Here is a 17849-nt window from a genome sequence, read left to right as displayed (position 1 = left end):
TTTTGTACACATGAATTCTCACATTGTTTATTCATTCCAATATGCTCTTGCCCATCTACTGTTCACTTAAGCTTTTGATTTGTTTTTATTTAGTATGTTAAGAATATTTAAACTGGTATATATTTACCAATGAGACTGAGGGGAAGGGGCTTTGGGGTATGCTCACCACAAGTCAATGCCTAAACAATTGTAGGAAATTAATTGACAGGTCCACATTACTTAGAATATGTTTTTTATTTGGAAATAAAGATTAGAGAAAAATAGATTAAATGACATTAAGGCACTTCATTTTAAAAATATTTTAAAATAAAATGCCTAAGATAATATAGATATTTTAGCCATTTATCATGTATCTTAATGTGCACTTTCTGGAAGGAATGTGGTATTTCTCTTTGCTAATGTAGAGAAGGGGATGATTTCACAATTGAGTAATGTATTTGGCAACATTAGTAACCTATATTTGTGAGGAATACAAAATTCTTCTTCCAGTGCTTGCTCATGTCCATTCCATTCTAGGTGTGCGTGTGCCCACATGCACAATCACTGAAGATTTAGCATTAGCGGTATCCGTAGGTCCAGCTGTGGCACCCCTTTGAGTGCTGCGCTCGTGCATTGTTGTATTAGGTGCCACCAACCCTGTGACATCTCAATTCCTTCTTACTCCCGTGATGGTTAGTTGGAGTGCCTTTCTTTGCATAGCAAGGGCTAGCGGTTTTGTCTCTTCTGACTTTAAGCCTTAGGGCCTTGTAAATAGTGGTTTATAGTAGTTAGTATTAAGTAGTTAAGTGTAGTTAGGAGTCAGAAGGTAAGAGTCCCAGTGGGGATTTCGCCCTAGGTGGGGCATGCCCTGGTCTCTGGGGTTTAAGCCCTGTGTGGACTGTAACAGACCTATGCCTGTAAGTGACCCTCCACAGCAGCTGCCTCAAGTGCGTGGGGGAATCACATGTGAAGGACAAATGTCGTATTTGTAAAAATTTTCGACCCAGGACTCAGAGCAGGATATTCGTTTGCGGGCTCTCCTCATGGAGGCTACCCTTCGTCTGGCTTCCGAGCCATCCCGCCAACACTCGCCTTGTGCCTCAGTATGCAGCACGCCTCTGATATCAGGCTCCGCCCCGCACTGCTCCCCATTGCCAATGCCCAGAAAGAAAAGTTAAGAACCACGACTCCCTGGCACTGGGCAAGAAAGGCCATGGGGCATTGGTCAAAGGACCCAGTTTGGGCCGCCTTGCCACTCTGGAGCCATGTGGACGTGCCACCCCAGTTGGGGCCCTTAGCCCCTTAAAGGATCAACCACTGACTCCCAGGAGTAGTAGGGGACCCAAACTTCTAGTGGCATCGATGCCTTCCCAAGTTCCCCTGCCTCTGCTGCCGGCACCACCCATACTGCAGGAAGTGGCAAAGGCTCCCCACCAGGGCAAGCCACCCATTAAGGGGGCAGTGGAGCACCATCGATCTCCCAAAATTAAGGCAGTGCTTTCCATCTCTGCACCGCAGATCTCCAGCGTCACAGCCCAGATCCTCTGGGGCTCGCCCTCAGTCACTGACACCATGATCATGGTCCCCGCCATCTCGCCACGGATCGCCTGGGGGAGGCACCAGTCTCCATTCCGTTGGCACCGATTGTCGTCCTTCCACAGATCTTGGTCGCATACCCCATGGGAGTGCTCCCTGTTGTGATTCCGGTCCCCTCAGCCCTGGCACTGGTCCCCTCGATACTGGCACCGATCCTCCCACTCCAAACACCTGTCTCCAGGAGCGACAGTCAGCAGGCAGACACAGGCATTGATGGCCCCACCGTGGTCACTGGAAGGGGATTCCTCTGGCACAGAAAGGCAGTTCAGCCCTCCGCCAAGACTCCATCAGTGTGAATGGGCATCTGATGCCGCATCAATGTCTACGACGCCGCCTTGGCAGCATGGCCAGTGGCCAGCGCAGTGGCCTTATTGGAGTGCCTGGGACATGCTGGTGATGATGATGCCCCTTTCACACCACTCATCTGCTGCTGCCTCGGAGCAACAGCTGGCGGCATCGGGCTCCATGCATGAGACCCGCTTGGAGGTCGGGCTAGAGGAGACAGCACCCACCCCAAAAGCCCCCCCCTCCCCCATGAGGGATGATGACCCAGAGCCTACCCCGGCGGTACAGTCGTTGTTCTCATTCCTGGATGAGGCAGTCGTGGGACCCTCGAGGGCCAGACGATTTTAAGGAACACCAGGCCCTGCTTCGACGGGTGGCCGAGAACCTGGATCTAGAGATGGAGGGGATCGGGGAGGGGATGGCAGAGCAGGTGGACACCTTGTTCAGTGTCCTCTCCACCTCTATCCTGGCACGTGTTGCACTACCAGTGCACGATGGGGTCCTGAAAATTGTCAAGGCCCTCTGGCAAACCCCATCATCCATCCCTCCCTCCCTCCCACCTCCAAAAGGGCCAAAAAGAAGTAATTTGTCCTGGCCAAAGGTTCGAGTACCTTTATACTCACCCATCTCTGGGCTCGCTGGTTGTCTCTGTGCCAATGAAAAGGACAAGTTCAACTCCCAAAAATAAAGAGGCCAAAAGACTGGACCTTTTGGGGAGAAAAAATTATTCAACAGCCAGCCTGCAATTCTGGGTGGCGAACCATCAGGCCCTCTTGGGCAGGTAAAATTTTAACTTATGGGACTCTCTCCGTAAGTTCAAGGAGTCCCTCCCTCAGGGTCCGGCCCAGGAATTTGGCACCCTGGTGGAGGAGGGCACTGAGGTGCTTTCTCCAGATGGAATGGAACGCGGTGGCTAGGGTGGTCATGGCAGCAGTGGTCATGAGGCACAGCTCCTGGCTTCAGACCGCCGGCCTGTCCCAAGAGATGCAGACCGCTATCCAGGACCTCCCATTCGATGGGAATGGTCTCTTTTCAGAGTAGACTGATGTGAGGTTGCATGGGTTAAAGGACACTTGGGCCACCCTTTATTCGCTGGACATGCATATGCCGCAGTCTGCACAGAAACAGTTCTGGCCACCGCAGTCAAGGATCTGCAAGGAGAAGTGATAGAGACACGAGCTTTAGTCATCGCCACCCAGCCCCGCCCAGCGCAGCGAAGCATCGCGGGGGCCAGCATCCCGGGAGCTCATTTTGACGGTGCGCTTGAGAGTGACGCCACAGTCAATTCCCCAGATGCACCTTGTTCTTTCCTCGACTGCCTTCGTCCCTACTATTTAGTCTGGTCACGGGTCACCTCAGATCGCTGGGTGCTGGACATAGTATCTTGGGGAGTATACCCTGCAATTTTCAGCCGCTCCCCCACCGTGGTTCCCCATTCCCGGCCAATGGGAGCTGCTGGGGGTGGTGCCTGAAGCAATAGCCACACACACCCCTGCGCCCCTCCTTCCCCAGGTTCCGTCAGCTTCCCAGAGTGGCGCGGGGGCAGGGCAGGCAGGCAGGGAGCTTGCTCTGCCCCCGGTGCGAGTCGGGCCGGAGCCCGCCCCCCGGAACCTCTCCGGTAGCCGACCCCCCTGCCCTGAGCCCCCTGCTGCTCCCTGCATCCCGACACCCTGTCCTGAACCTCCGCTGTACCGCGCACCCCTCCTGCACCCCAACCCCCTGCCCTGAGCCCCCTGCCTCACCTCTCCTGCATGTCACACCCCAACTCCCTGCCCTGAGCCCCCGCCACACCCTACATCCCTCCTGCACCCCCTGGGGGCAGGGAGGGGGCGGAGTTGGGGTGGGGATTTCAGGGATGGGGTTGGAATGGGGGCAGGGAAGGGGTGGGAAGAGCCGGGGCAGAGGCGGGGCCTCATGGAAGGGGTGGAGTGGAGGCAGGGCCGAGGACAGCGGGCGGGGAGGTGTCAGTAAATGCAGCCCTCGGGCCAATGTACTAGTCCTCATGTGGCCCTCATGGTCATTTGAGTTTGAGACCCCTGTTGTAGATCCTCCCCTTAGGCTGGGGCAGGTCCTTTCCGTCCGTCCGCCCGCCCACTTCCCAGATCCCAACAGGACCAGGAACGTCTTGGTGGATTACCTCAACAGGACTTACTCATCTCTTCATGAGTGGTTGCTTCATCCGGAGGCGGTCAGCAAAATTTTCCAGAGGTGGAGGACTCCGGGCAGAACTGGTGTTCTGTTCAATCCGGGGGATGGACAGGGCTTCCCTGTCAGACATCTTTCTCATTCCTTGGTCAGGGGCGCTGATGTATGTCTTTCCACCAGTGCCGATGATTCATAGAGTCCTTCTGAAGATCAAGCAAGACAGGGTGAGAATTATTCTAATAGCCCCCGCGTGGCCTCGCCAGCACTGGTTCGGCACGTTGCTGAGCCTTTCAGTAGCCGCCCCACTGCATTTGCCCCTCTGGCCAGATCTGCTGTCCCAGAACCACAGCAGCCTTTTGCACCTGAACCTGGCGGTGCTGCACTTGACGGCTTGACTACTGCATGGTTAAGCGCGGACGATCAGGCATGCTCGTCCCATGTTCAGCAGGTCTTGCTGGGTAGCAGGAAACCCTCCACTAGAGTGACTTACCTGTTCACATGCTGGGTTTCAGAATGGCGTATTCAGGCTGAGCAGGTCCCGCTGCAGGAGATCCTGGATTATCTGCTGCACCTCAAACTCCAAGGTTTGTCCCTGTCATCGATCAAGGTCCACCTGGCCGCTATCTCGGCTTTCCATCCTCTGTTCCAAGGCAGGTCGATCTTCACTCACAACATGATGGCACGGTTTTTCAAAGGTCTGGAGTGTCTCTACCTGCACATCTGGGATCCTGCCCCCACCCTGGACCTGAATCACTTGCTGTCAAAGCTCGTGGGGCCTCCCTTTGATCCTCTGGCTTCCTCCTCTCTCCTAGAAGGTTTTGTTCCTAGTCACAATAACGTCGGCCCACAGGGTGTCCGAGATCAGGGCGCTTACTTCAGAACTGGCCTATACAGTCTTCTATAAGGATAAGGTCCAGCTGTGACCACACCCAGCGTTTCTGCCCAAAGTAATTTCCAGCTTCCTACTGGCCAGGACATATACTTACCCGTCTTTTCCAAAGCTTCATGCGTCAAATGAGGGGCACAGGCTATGCACCATGTATGTCAGGAGGGCATTGGCCTGCTACGTAGATAGAAAAAAACTGTTCTGTAAATCAACACAATTGTTCTTTGTGGTGGCAGACAGAATGAAAGGTCATCCAGTGTCTGTTCAGAGGATTTCATCCTGGATCACAGCCTGCATCTGCTACTGCTATGAGCTGGCAAAGGTGCATCCGCCAGCGCTCCTGACAGCACATTCGACTAGGGCACAAGCATTGTCAGTGCCCTTCCTGGCACAAGTACCAATCCAAGAGATCTGTAGGGTTGCTACCTGGTCGTCTGGCCACACATTCACGTCTTATTATGCGCTTACCCAGCAAGCTCGAGACGATGCTGGCTTTGGCAGAGCAGTGCTGCAAGCTGCAAGACCATGAACTCCGAGCCCACCTCCATGGATACTGCTTGAGAGTCACCTAGAATGGAATCAACATGAGCAAGCACTTGAAGAAAAAATGGTTACCTACATTTCATAACTGTTCTTCGAGATGTTACTCATGTCCATTCCATTACCCGCCCTCCTACTCCTCCGTCAGAGTTCCCAGCAAGAAGGAACTGAGAGGGCATAGGGCCGGCGGCGCCTGATATACTGACATATGAGTGCGACACTCAAGAGGGTGCCACAGCTGGCCCCACAGATACCGTTAAGGCAAAAATCTCAGACTACCGCGCATATGGGTGCAAGTACACCTAGAATGGCATGGGCGTGAGCAACACATCTCGAAGAACAACAGTTATGAAAAGTAGGTAACCGTTTTTTCTATTCTAAAATGTTTAAGATGTTATTTCCCGCAAGCACTCATCCATGTGGATAGTTCCATTGAATTCAATGGGAGTTCTCATGTGCCTAAAGTTACTCACTGGGCAAGTGTTTGCAGAAGCAGGAGCATACTTCACTGTCAAATATGTATATTTTTTTGTTATTACTCTGTTACGTGTTTGTTAAGAATAAGAAATAAAGAGCAGATTCTGTCCCCCATGCCACTCTTAAATCAGGCTTGGCTCAGTGGAGTCCCCTGGAGTGGGAGGAAGGAATCCTCCATGACATACTCTGTGTCTGCAATAGCATCCACAACATGAACCACACTTCCATGAAGAGAAATGGCTCTGAAATCCTCAGAGCTGTGTCTCTACTAGTATTTCTCTCACTCCCATGGTTTCCTTTTATGCTGGGTCAGTGATAAAGAGCTGAGCTTCTTGGCATGCAGAAGTCAAGGGCTCCCCTGTATGTAGTCCCAGAATCCTGCCACCCTGTCCTCAATGCAGCAGAATCATATTGATCTTCTTTGGATAGGGCCTCCCAGTGGTGGAAAGGTGGGAGAGTTAGTCCTGTGGCAGTGGCTAAATGAGTTTTCTAAATTATAAATCACATTTGGCCCATAAAGGAATAGTGTGGCGTTCATGAATGTTTGTTGCGTGTTTGTACGTACCTTGTGCACTGCCCCAGACATGTAATAGGGACCTTGCGCTGAATGGAAAAATAGAAAAATTATTAAAAATCTCTTTTCAGGATAATATAACTTCAATTTGGATTAAAAATGAAACAGTTGTTTGAACAGGACCCTTACTCGATTAGGTTGTAATAGATCCCATACAGAGGAACTATGCGAGGTCTCAGGCACCACATAAGATATTCATTAAAGGTTTGTCACACTTATGTGGTATACAGGACCTTGTGTGGTCCCTCTGCACTCAGATCAGTTTCACTCAGACTGCATACACAATGTATTTTAAGAAGGTTTCTTTATCTAAAGAGTGTTTTGTGCATATAAGACTTCCAGAGCTATACACAGTAAATTTATCTGTATAAAATAAAGATAGGAAAAAATTGTAGGTTACAAATACTAGCAATACTATAGATACTAATACCTGACACCCTCTCTTTGTGAAGCACATTTTAAAAAAATACTGAAGCATGTTGGATGAACATCTGAATTTCCCATTTGTTGATTGATATTAAAAGGACACTGTCAAATTATTTAGTCTCCTGAATTGAGTTTTGGAAAATAATTCAAATAAAAAAAGATGAGTAATGCATCCCAAAATGTATTTAGCTTATTTAATTTCACAGTTGTAGTTTAGTAGTATTGGTTATAATAATTCATGTGTTAATAAATACATTGTAGTATATTTTACAAAAGTAATAAAGTATTACTTATGTTTCCTCAGTACAGGCCTATATTATTAAATCCGTTAGCGGGGAGAGACTGCCACTTTTGTATGAATTATGAATTCCAAAAATTAGAGGTTTTACCGTACCTCAAAAGTTGTATCTTACAGTAGTTAATGCTTGCCAATTTTAAAATAAATGTTGTTATGGCCGAGGACCATCACAACAGCATCAACTAATTCCTGCTGTGTAAAATACAGTAATTTCTTGGCATTAGAGGTTTGAATAATGTCTTTTACTGGCAACAGACATTGCACTGAGTCTGACATGTGGTGCAAAAAAGATTTTTAACAGCTGTTGTCACTAAATGTGATCAAAACTACTTTTCTGGGTGTTTTTAAATTTTGCTATTTGCAGTCAGAATCTAGTCTCAAGAAATTGTGTAATGTTAACAGCAGAACATCTTACTGTAATAAATTATTTTAGATGTTCTGAAAATAGCAAATAAAATACTGTAGACTGACAGCAACTCTCAGAAAATATTGTAATTTAATTTACTATTTCTTTTACATATTACATTCTTGTAACTGTTACAGCAGAACAGCCATCCAGAATTAATTTGTCTAAGTAATTGCCCTTATTGTTGCTGAGGTGCCTCGTGAATACCAAAGGCACTTACTTTGGCCCAGCAGCAAGATAGGAGAACTTCGCTAAGGGTATGTCTACACTACGAAATTAGTTCGAATTTATAGAAGCCGGTTTTATAGAAAACTGTTGTATACAGCCGATTGTGTGTGTCCCCACATAAAATGCTCTAAGTGCTCTAGTCGGCGGACCGCGTCCACAGTACGAGGCTAGCGTCGACTTCCGGAGCATTGCACTATGGGTAGCTATCCCACAGTTCCCGCAGTCTCCGCCGCCCCTTGGAATTCTGGGTTGAGATCCCAATGCCCGGATGATGCAAAACAGTGTTGCGGGAGGTTCTGGGTACATGTCGTCAGGCCCCTCCCCCCCCCGTCACAGCAACAGCAGACAATAGATTCGCGCCTTTTTACCTGGGTTACCTGTGCAGACAACATACCATGGCAAGCATGGAGCCCGCTCAGCTCAGCTGAGCTCACTGTCACCATATGTCCTCTGGGTGCCGGCAGACGTGGGACTGCATTGCTACACAGCAGCAGCTGCTAACTGCCTTTTGGCGGTAGACGGTGTAGCATGAGTAATAGCCGTGGGGCTGGCAGCCGTAGGGCTGCATTGCACCAGCCCCTTGCCCTTTGGTAGGCGATGGTATATTATGACTGGTATCCGTCGTCGTCGTACTGGAGTGGCTGTCAATCATGGGCACCTGGGCAGACATGCTACTATCTCGATGATGATGGCTACCAATCGTAGTATGCTATTTTCTGCCAATTGCCCAGTATTGTCTGCTAAGCACCCAGAAGAGGCCGAGGGCGATGCTGGGTGCTGGCAGACGTGGGGCTGACAGACGTGGGGCTGCATTGCTACACAGCAGCAGCCCCTTGCCTTTTGGTAGACGATGGTATATTACGATTGGTAACCGTCGTCATCGTACTGCAGAGGCTATCACTCATGCTGCACCGTCGGCTGCCAGCTTAAGATGTAAAAAATAGATTTGTTCTGTATTCTTCATTTGCTTCCCCTTCCTCCGTGAAATCAACGGCCTGCTAAGCCCAGGGTTTTCAGTTTAATCTTTGGGGGGACCATTCTGTGTGACAGTTGTTTGTGTTTCTCCCTGATGCACAGCCACCTTTCTTGATTTTAATTCCCTCTTCCTGTACCTGTACACCATGTCGTCACTCGGCCCTCCCTCCTTCTCCTGGTCCATCAGATACTAGTTTCACGCCTTTTTTCTGACCAGGCGCCATAGCTAGCACTGGGATCATGGAGCCCGCTCAGATCACCGCGGCAATTATGAGCACTATGAACACCACGTGCATTGTCCTGGAGTATATGCAGAGCCAGGACATGCCAAGGCGAAACCCGGACCAGCCGAGGAGGCGATTGCAGCGCGGCGAAGAGAGTGATGAGGAAATTGACATGGACATAGACCTCTCACAAGGCACAGGTCCCAGCAATGTGGAAATCATGGTGTCACTGGGGCAGGTTCATGCCGTGGAACGCCGATTCTGGGCCCGGGAAACAAGCACAGACTGGTGGGACCGCATCGTGCTGCAGGTATGGGACGATTCCCAGTGGCTGCGAAACTTTCGCATGCGTAAGGCCACTTTCATGGAACTTTGTGACTTGCTTTCCCCTGCCCTGAAACGCCAGGATACCAAGATGAGAGCAGCCCTCACAGTTGAGAAGCGAGTGGCGATAGCCCTGTGGAAGCTTGCAACGCCAGACAGCTACCAGTCAGTCGGGAATCAATTTGGAGTGGGCAAATCTACGGTGGGGGCTGCTTTGATCCAATTTGCCAGGGCAATGAAAGACCTGGTGATAGCAAGGGTAGTGACTCTGGGCAACGTGCAGTCAATAGTGGATGGTTTTGCTGAAATGGGATTCCCAAACTGTGGCGGGGCCATAGACGGAACCCATATCCCTATCTTGTCACCGGAGCACCAAGCCACCGACTACGTAAACCGCAAGGGGTACTTTTCAATGCTGCTGCAAGCCCTGGTGGATCATAAGGGACGTTTCACCAACATCAATGTGGGATGGCCGGGAAAGGTACATGATGCTCGCGTCTTCAGGAACTCTGGTCTGTTTCGAAAGCTGGAGGAAGGGACTTTCTTCCCGGACCAGAAAGTAACCATTGGGGATGTTGAAATGCCTATCGTGATCCTTGGGGACCCAGCCTACCCCTTAATGCCATGGCTCATGAAGCCGTACACAGGCAGCCTGGACAGGAGTCAGGACCTGTTCAACTACAGGCTGAGCAAGTGCCGAATGGTGGTGGAATGTGCATTTGGACGTTTAAAAGTGCGCTGGCGCAGCTTACTGCCTCGCTCAGACCTCAGCGAAAAGAATATCCCCATTGTTATTGCTGCTTGCTGTGCGCTCCACAATATCTGTGAGACTAAGGGGGAGACATTTATGGCGGCGTTGGAGGTTGAGGCAACTCGCCTGGCCGCTGATTACGCGCAGCCAGACACCAGGGCGGTTAGAGGAGCACAGCAGGGCGCGGTGCGCATCAGAGAAGCTTTGAAAACGAGTTTTGTGACTGGCCAGGCTACTGTGTGAAACTTCTGTTTGTTTCTCCTTGATGAACCCTCCAAACTCCCCCCCCCCCCGACCCAGTTCACTCTACTTCCCTGTAAACCAACCACCCCACCCTCCCCTCCCCAATTTGAGCACCGCTTGCAGAGGCAATAAAGTCATTGTTTTTTCACATTCATGCATTCTTTATTAGTTCTTCACAGAAGTAGGGGGATAATTGCCAAGGTAGCCTGGGATGGGTGGGGGAGGAGGGATGAAAAAGGACACACTGCATTTTAAAACTTTAACTCTTATTGAAGGCCAGCCTTCTGATGCTTGGGCGATCATCTGGGGTGGAGTGACTGGGTGGACGGAGGCCCCCCCACCGTGTTCTTGGGCATCTTGGTGAGGAGGCTATGGAACTTGGGGAGGAGGGCTGTTGGTTAAACAGGGGCTGTAGCGGCGGTCTCTGCTCCTGCTGCCTTTCCTGCAGCTCAACCATACGCTCGAGCATATCAGTTCGATGCTCCAGCAGACGGAGCATTGACTCTTGCCGTCTGTCTGCAAGCTGACGCAACCTATCGTCTTCAGCCCGCCACTTGCTCTTTTCATCCCGCCATTCAGCCCGCCACCTCTCCTCTCGTTCATATTGTGCTTTTCTCATGTCCGACATTGACTGCCTCCACGCATTCTGCTGTGCTCTATCAGCGTGGGAGGACATCTGCAGCTCCGTGAACATATCGTCCCTCGTCCTACGTTTTCTCTTTCTAATGTTCACTAGCCTCTGTGAAGGAGAAACATTTGCAGCTGGTGGAGGAGAAGGGAGAGGTGGTTAAAAAAGACACATTTTAGAGAACAATGGGTATGCTCTTTCATTACAAGGTTGCATATTTCGGCTTGCAGGCAGTCATGGTAGGCCACAGTGTTTTGGCTTTTTTAACCTTCTTAACATGCGGGAAAGGTTTCAAACAGCAGCGCATTTCCCATATCAAGGATGAATTGGGTTGTCCATTTAAAATGGGTTTTCAATGTAAAAGGAGGGGCTGCGGTTTCCCGGTTAACATGCGGCACAAACCCAAGTAAACCACCTCCCCCCCCCCCACACACGATTCTCTGGGATGATCACTTCACCCCTCCCCTCCACCGCGTGGTTAACAGCGGGGAACATTTTTGTTCAGAAGAGCAGGAACGGGCGCCTCTGAATGTCCCCTTAATAAAATCACCCCATTTCAACCAGGTGACCGTGAATGATATCACTCTCCTGAGGATAACAAAGAGAGATAAGGAATGGATATTGTCTGCATGCCAGCAAACACCGGGACCATACGCTGCCATGCTTTGTTATGCAATGATTCCAGACTACGTGCTACTGGCTTGGCGTGGTAAAGTGTCCTACCATGGCGGACGGGATAAGGCAGCCCTCCCCAGAAACCTTTTGCAAAGGCTTTGGGAGTACATAAAGGAGAGCTTTCTGGAGATGTCCCTGGAGGATTTCCGCTCCATCCCCATACACGTTAACAGACTTTTCCAGTAGATGTACTGGCTGCGATTGCCAGGGCAAATTAATCATTAAACACGCTTGCTTTTAAACCATGTGTAATGTTTACCAATATTTACAAAGGTACACTCACCAGAGGTCTCCTGTGTGCCCTGAGGGTCTTGGGTGAGTTCGGGGGTTACTGGTTCCAGGTCCAGGGTAACAAACAGATCCTGGCTGTTGGGGAAACCGGTTTCTCCGCTTCCTTGCTGCTGTGAGCTACCTACAGTACTTCCATCCTCATCTTCCTCGTTCCCCGAACAGTCTTCCCTGTGTGTTTCTCCAGTGAGAGAGTCATAGCACACGGTTGGGGTAGTGGTGGCTGCACCCCCTAGAATGGCATGCAGCTCCGCGTAGAAGCGGCAAGTTTGCGGCTCTGCCCCGGACCTTCCGTTTGCTTCTCTGGCTTTGTGGTAAGCTTCCGTAGCTCCTTAATTTTCACGCGGCACTGCTGTGTGACCCTGTTATGGCCTCGGTCCTTCATGGCCTTGGAGACCTTTTCTAATACTTTGCCATTTCTTTTACTGCTACGGAGTTCAGCTAGCACTGATTCATCTCCCCATATGGCGAGCAGATCCCGTACCTCCCGTTCGGTCCATGCTGGAGCTCTTTTGCGATCTTGGGACTCCATCACGGTTACCTGTGCTGATGAGCTCTGCGTGGTCACCTGTGCTCTCCACGCTGAGCAAACAGGAAATGAAATTCAAACATTCGCGGGTCTTTTCCTGTCTACCTGGTCAGTGCATCTGAGTTGAGAGTGCTGTCCAGAGCGGTCACAATGAAGCACTGTGGGATAGCTCCCGGAGGCCAATAATGTCGAATTCCGTCCACACTACCCCAATTCCGACCCGCAAAGGCCGGTTTTATCGCTAATCCCCTCGTCGGAGGTGGTGTAAAGAAACCGGTTTAAAGGACCCTTTAAGTAGAAAGAAAGGGCTTCGTCGTGTGGACGTGTCCAGGCTTAATTCGATTTAACGCTGCTAAAGTCGACCTAAACCCGTAGTGTAGACCAGGCCTAAGTGAGGGAATCGTGGAGAATGTGTCTGGAAAGCGGACCCCAGATCTTAAACAGATCATCCAAGTTAACCCATCCATTCTCAGTAGGATGTCACCCTCTGGGAGGAGAGAAAGAAAAGACCACTCAATTGGGTATTTTGAAATGTCAAACAATTTCAAATAAAAATATAGAGTTTTTAATTCAACTCTATTGCTTAATATGGTAAAGAAGTCTCACTTGGAAAGAATTCTTGGTGCATATGTTCATTGACTAGTGAAAAGCAAGAGTTTCAAACCTATATAAAGACTAATCAGATTTCAGGTGTCATTCAATCTTTTTTGTATCTCTTCTAGAACCTTAGCAGCACTGAGAGTTGAGAATCCTCACTTCTTGATGTAATGCTCCTGGTATTGTCTTCATGTATGTGAGATTCTAAGGCATGTCTACAATGCAACAGGGAGGTGTGATTTCCAGCAAGAGGTAGACAGACTCTCACTGGCTTGAGTTGAGCTAGTGTGCCAGTGTGGATGTTGCAGAACTGCTGGTGGCTCAGGCTAGCTGCCCAAGTCCAAGACTGCTCAACCCCCTGGGTCTGAGCTTGGGCTGGTAGCATGAGCCACTGCCAGTTCTACAACCTCCACGCAGCTATTTTTAGTGTGCTACCTCAAGCTGAGCTAGCGTGAGTCTGTCTATCCGCACTAGGAATCACACCTCCCAACTGCAGTGTGAATATATCCTTTCTGTCACAGAAATGAGTGCTTAATCTCATTTACTTTTCATGCACTGATTTGTTTTGTATTTTTTAACATTGTTGATACTGAAAAGAGCACATTTAAATAAAAATAAAGTACTCTAGATGTAAGTATTCTTAAATGTTTGGAAAACTTCCAAATAAACTTCCCCATTGTCCTAATAGTTCTGCAGATGTGCTTTTAAAAAACGGATTTAAGAAAGGAAAAATTATCCAGCTGTGACTAGTACGTCTGATATCCTTTGACCTTCACATTTTGATCAGCAGATGCTCACCTGGGACATTGAGCTAGTTGGCCTACACTTCCCTCTTAATGCAGATTCAGAAGAGGAATGTAAACAAGAGCAGGCTGTATTTTTGGAATTTTCTTGGCTCTTTCACAAGTCATCTAGCTCTTGCTTCCTCTAAGATCACATCAGTTAACATTTCCTGCTTTAATACCCATTGTCTTTAATTTTAACAATTTAATGCAGTCATAGTCTAAGTTGTAGGAAATAAATATTTTAAATTATTACTTAAGCTTATATTTGGGTACTATCGGGCTATAATTTTCAAACGTAGTTGCTTAAAATTGAGCACCTAAAACCATATTTATACATTTTAATAAGTGTCCTGATTTTCAGAGGTACCATTGAGATCAACATTCAGCCATAACATATCAGCATCTGGGGTTTTTATCTGCCTCAACATGTAGGTCTCTGTGTTTTTGATGGTTCAGCACCTGCACTGGTGCTCTGGCATATTTGTTTTGGTGTTTAAGTGTTGAGGTACCTATGTTGTCAGTGTTTCAGTACCTGTGTTTGTTGGTGCTTAGCATCTGTTTTGGTGCGTCAGCATCAGTATATTTTTAGAGTTCCAGCACAAGTGGTTGTGGTACTTCAGCTCCTATGTCATGCTGCTCCCGGACAGAGGGAAATAGTATGACTGGATATTCCCATCTCTGGGCTGAATATCTGGTACATCAGGTAGTTTGAATATATATTTCTATGGCAAAGCAGTATTTATATTCCAGATAATCTTTGTACTATCTTTCAATCTTTCTGAAGCCTGCAAATATCAATTCTTCTCATCAGTCTGTGTTACTGAAAATAACCTCACTGACTGAAACATTGATTTTTTTTTTTTTTTTTTTTTTTTCCTCAGGGATTGTAACATGGGCATTTGAGCTATTTTTTTTTTTTTTTAATGGATCTGCATCCCTGGCAACACTGTCAATGAGATTGCACAGGATATAAATCAGCCTGGAATGTGGCCCCTTAAATTTTAAATGACAGCCTTGGATAGTCATTAACATTACAAAATAAGTGCACATTTGTCACATTTGAGTGAAACCATTCAGCTCTGATCTGACATGCAGTGGAAAGTGGAAATCTCCCTTTGTGGATAAAAGGATTCACTAATCAGAGCGAGAACATGTAAATTACTTTCATCATTCAGCTTGTAATGAATAAGTGGTCTTTTCATTGTGAAATATTTGTATTATCCTACTAATAGGAAGGGTTTTTTAGTATAGATGTTGCTTATGACTAAAGAAAAGTGTGTGTGTGTGTGTGTGTGTGTGTGTGTGTGTGTGTGGTTTTTAAAAAAAAAAAATGTAGTGTTGATATCCCATTTACATTTGCTCTGGGTTGCTGATTTAACACTGACAAGACCTACTGTCTCACTACTACATGGATATATGCATTAGAAAAGGTATTTTCAGAGGGCAGATTAATTTTAAAAGTGCCTATATTTTAATTTAATAAAAGCAAAACAGTGTTTTGATAATATGATCACTTCTTTTCAGCGACTTTTATAAATCTATTTCCTTAATTATTCTAATATGTGCTCTAGTGTTTCTTGTACTAACAGATCTTATTCATATATACTTGGTCAGGGCTAGATCTGCCATAAGGGATAAAAATAACAAGGGCAGTAAAACTTCACTAATTTTACTAATCGCTGATAGTGTTATAGGTGACTGTGAGCTAGAAGTGGATCAACTTTTGCTATTTTAATAAATATTTCATAATTTCAAATTATAGAAATACATGCCCCTTAACCAGTTTGAGAAATAATGCTTCTGTTTGCAGGCATGTAGCAATTTAGATCAATACTGCAGCTGTAGCATGAATTAGGGAATTAGGATAGTCTTGTGGTTAAGGCAGCTGGAATCAACTCCCAGTGATGTCACAGGCTTCTTATGTGACTTTGGGCAAGTCTATTAATCTTTTTCTGTTCCCCAGCTTTGCATCTCCAAAATGGGGATCTATATTCCTTTTCTCCCACTGATATTTGTGGAACAGTGACAGTTTTTTACTGAGTATATATACAGTGCGGTCCTGATCCCACATTTGGGACCTCTAGACACTACTATGAAGTTTATAATGATGAAATGTATATTTTTAACAAAAGCAGCCCTCAGGAAAATTGTGCACCTTACTGGATGACAAGTTTCAGAGTAATGAAACTTGATATGCATCCGAAGAAGTGGGCTGTAGTCCACGAAAGCTTATGCTCTAATAAATTTGTTAGTCTCTAAGGTGCCACAAGTACTCCTGTTCTTCTTTTTACTGGATGACTAATTTAAACTTGTAGGGTCAGATCCCGGAGTACAGCTAAAATGTACAGAACCGAAGTCAAGGGGTGTGTTTTGAGTTGTGCTAAAGCTTTCATTTGTACTGCCCTGATCTTTGTGGTGTTGTGCATATTTTTTCTTTCTTGTGGTCTGTTAGACTGAATGCTACTCTGATCATTTTAGGGGGTGAAAATCTAACCCAGGATCTGCATAGCAAAGGGGATCCAGACCATGCCCTCTTTTCATTAACCACGTTCTGTAGCTTTAGCTCTATGGGCTATAGCTTCCTTTTCCACTATGCTGGTAGCAGGGAGTGTGTATGGAATTTGAGTACCCAGGTCATCTGCACACCATTATAGGATCATCCTTCACTGTGGTGTTCTTCCCTGGGTCACTTATACTCGCAGCCAAAGTGACATTAGTACAGAGCAAGCAGTCAGATTACATCCAAAGATGTGCTGCAGAATTTGAATGGGCTAAAATGTATAATATGAAAAGGTTTTTTGTCCATCCATCTCCCCTCCCCCCTCACCCCCCAAAAAAACCTTAATTTTTCCACAAAAAGTTTTTCTTTTTCTTCATCAAAATTTTCATGTTTTCAAGAAATTTCCCACAAAACTTCGCAAATTTTTTTACTGAAATCATTTAGAACATTTCTTATTTTTAGTTATCTGATTTTTTCTTTGCTAAAACCACTGTTTACTTGCTGAAAACCAGGTTTTCAGAAAACAAAACTCCACCAAAAGAACCCCAGAAGAACAGCTGAAAAATGAGAAAATTTTCAAAAAATTGTTTTCCTGGGTTTTGAACCAGCTAGCCTCATAATCTTCTTCCAAATAATTATGATCAGGAAAATCTGTCCATCTAATTTCTCAACTATATATTGAACAGGTGACTGACTATAGATATTATTATTTTTAAAACAGCTTCAGGCTCTTCTTCAAATATGGTCAAAACTGCCTCCTAGAGAAGCATTAGAGTTGCTGGATTTCAATTATCCGGACCAGTATGTGAGAGAATATGCAGTGGGCTGTTTAAAGCAAATGAGGTAAGTTATGGTAATTGTTCTGCTGTAAAAGTATTATTGGGGGGGAAATTGCATTCTACTTTTTTACAAGAGAAGAAAGGACTCAGAATCAAAAGTGGTCTAAGAACACATTCTTTCCCACACAAGGATCCCCAAGTAAAATAATACATACAAACAATTAGATAAACTCTTTTAGAATGGCCTAATTATAGTCTAGTCTGGCAGCCCATTAACACCTCAGTATACTGCCATTCTGGGAACAAAGTTCATGTCCTTCCCTTTCAAGAAGAGGCTGGCAGTGTCCTTATCCCAAAGAAAGGAAATGTCTTTCCTCCCCACTTAGGGCATCTACACTTACTGGGGATCGACGCTGCGGTGATCGATGCACCAGGGGTCAATTTAACAGGTTTAGTAAAGACCCGCTAAATTGACCACAAAGCTCTCTCCCATCGACTCGGTTCTCCACCAGAACGAGAAGAGTAAGGGAAGTCAACGGGAGAGCGTCTCCCGTCAATGCAGCGTGGTGTAGACACCACAGTAAGTCGACCTAAGCTACGTCGACTCCAGCTATGTTGTTCACGTAGTTGGAGTTGCGTAACTTAGGTCGACTTACCCCCGTAGTGTAGACAAGGCCTTAGTCGTTGGGAGAATCACTGTAATGTGGGGCC

The 17849-nt window shown here is 47.0% G+C and overlaps 1 protein-coding gene across 6 annotated transcripts in view; it reads left to right on the top strand.

Moving 5' to 3' along the window:
- PIK3CB (phosphatidylinositol-4,5-bisphosphate 3-kinase catalytic subunit beta) overlaps positions 1–17849 on the top strand; it is a 210790-nt gene that overhangs the window by 152693 nt on the left and 40248 nt on the right. For all 6 annotated transcript variants that reach the window (XM_054040185.1, XM_054040186.1, XM_054040187.1 and 3 more), the window contains one exon: positions 17081–17202. In XM_054040185.1, the coding sequence (XP_053896160.1) occupies positions 17081–17202 (122 nt within the window). The remainder of the gene's footprint in view (positions 1–17080; positions 17203–17849) is intronic.

This window comes from Malaclemys terrapin, chromosome 9 (assembly GCF_027887155.1).
Source record: "Malaclemys terrapin pileata isolate rMalTer1 chromosome 9, rMalTer1.hap1, whole genome shotgun sequence".
NCBI lineage: Eukaryota > Metazoa > Chordata > Testudines > Emydidae > Malaclemys > Malaclemys terrapin.
This window is presented reverse-complemented; position numbering and strand designations above follow the sequence as displayed.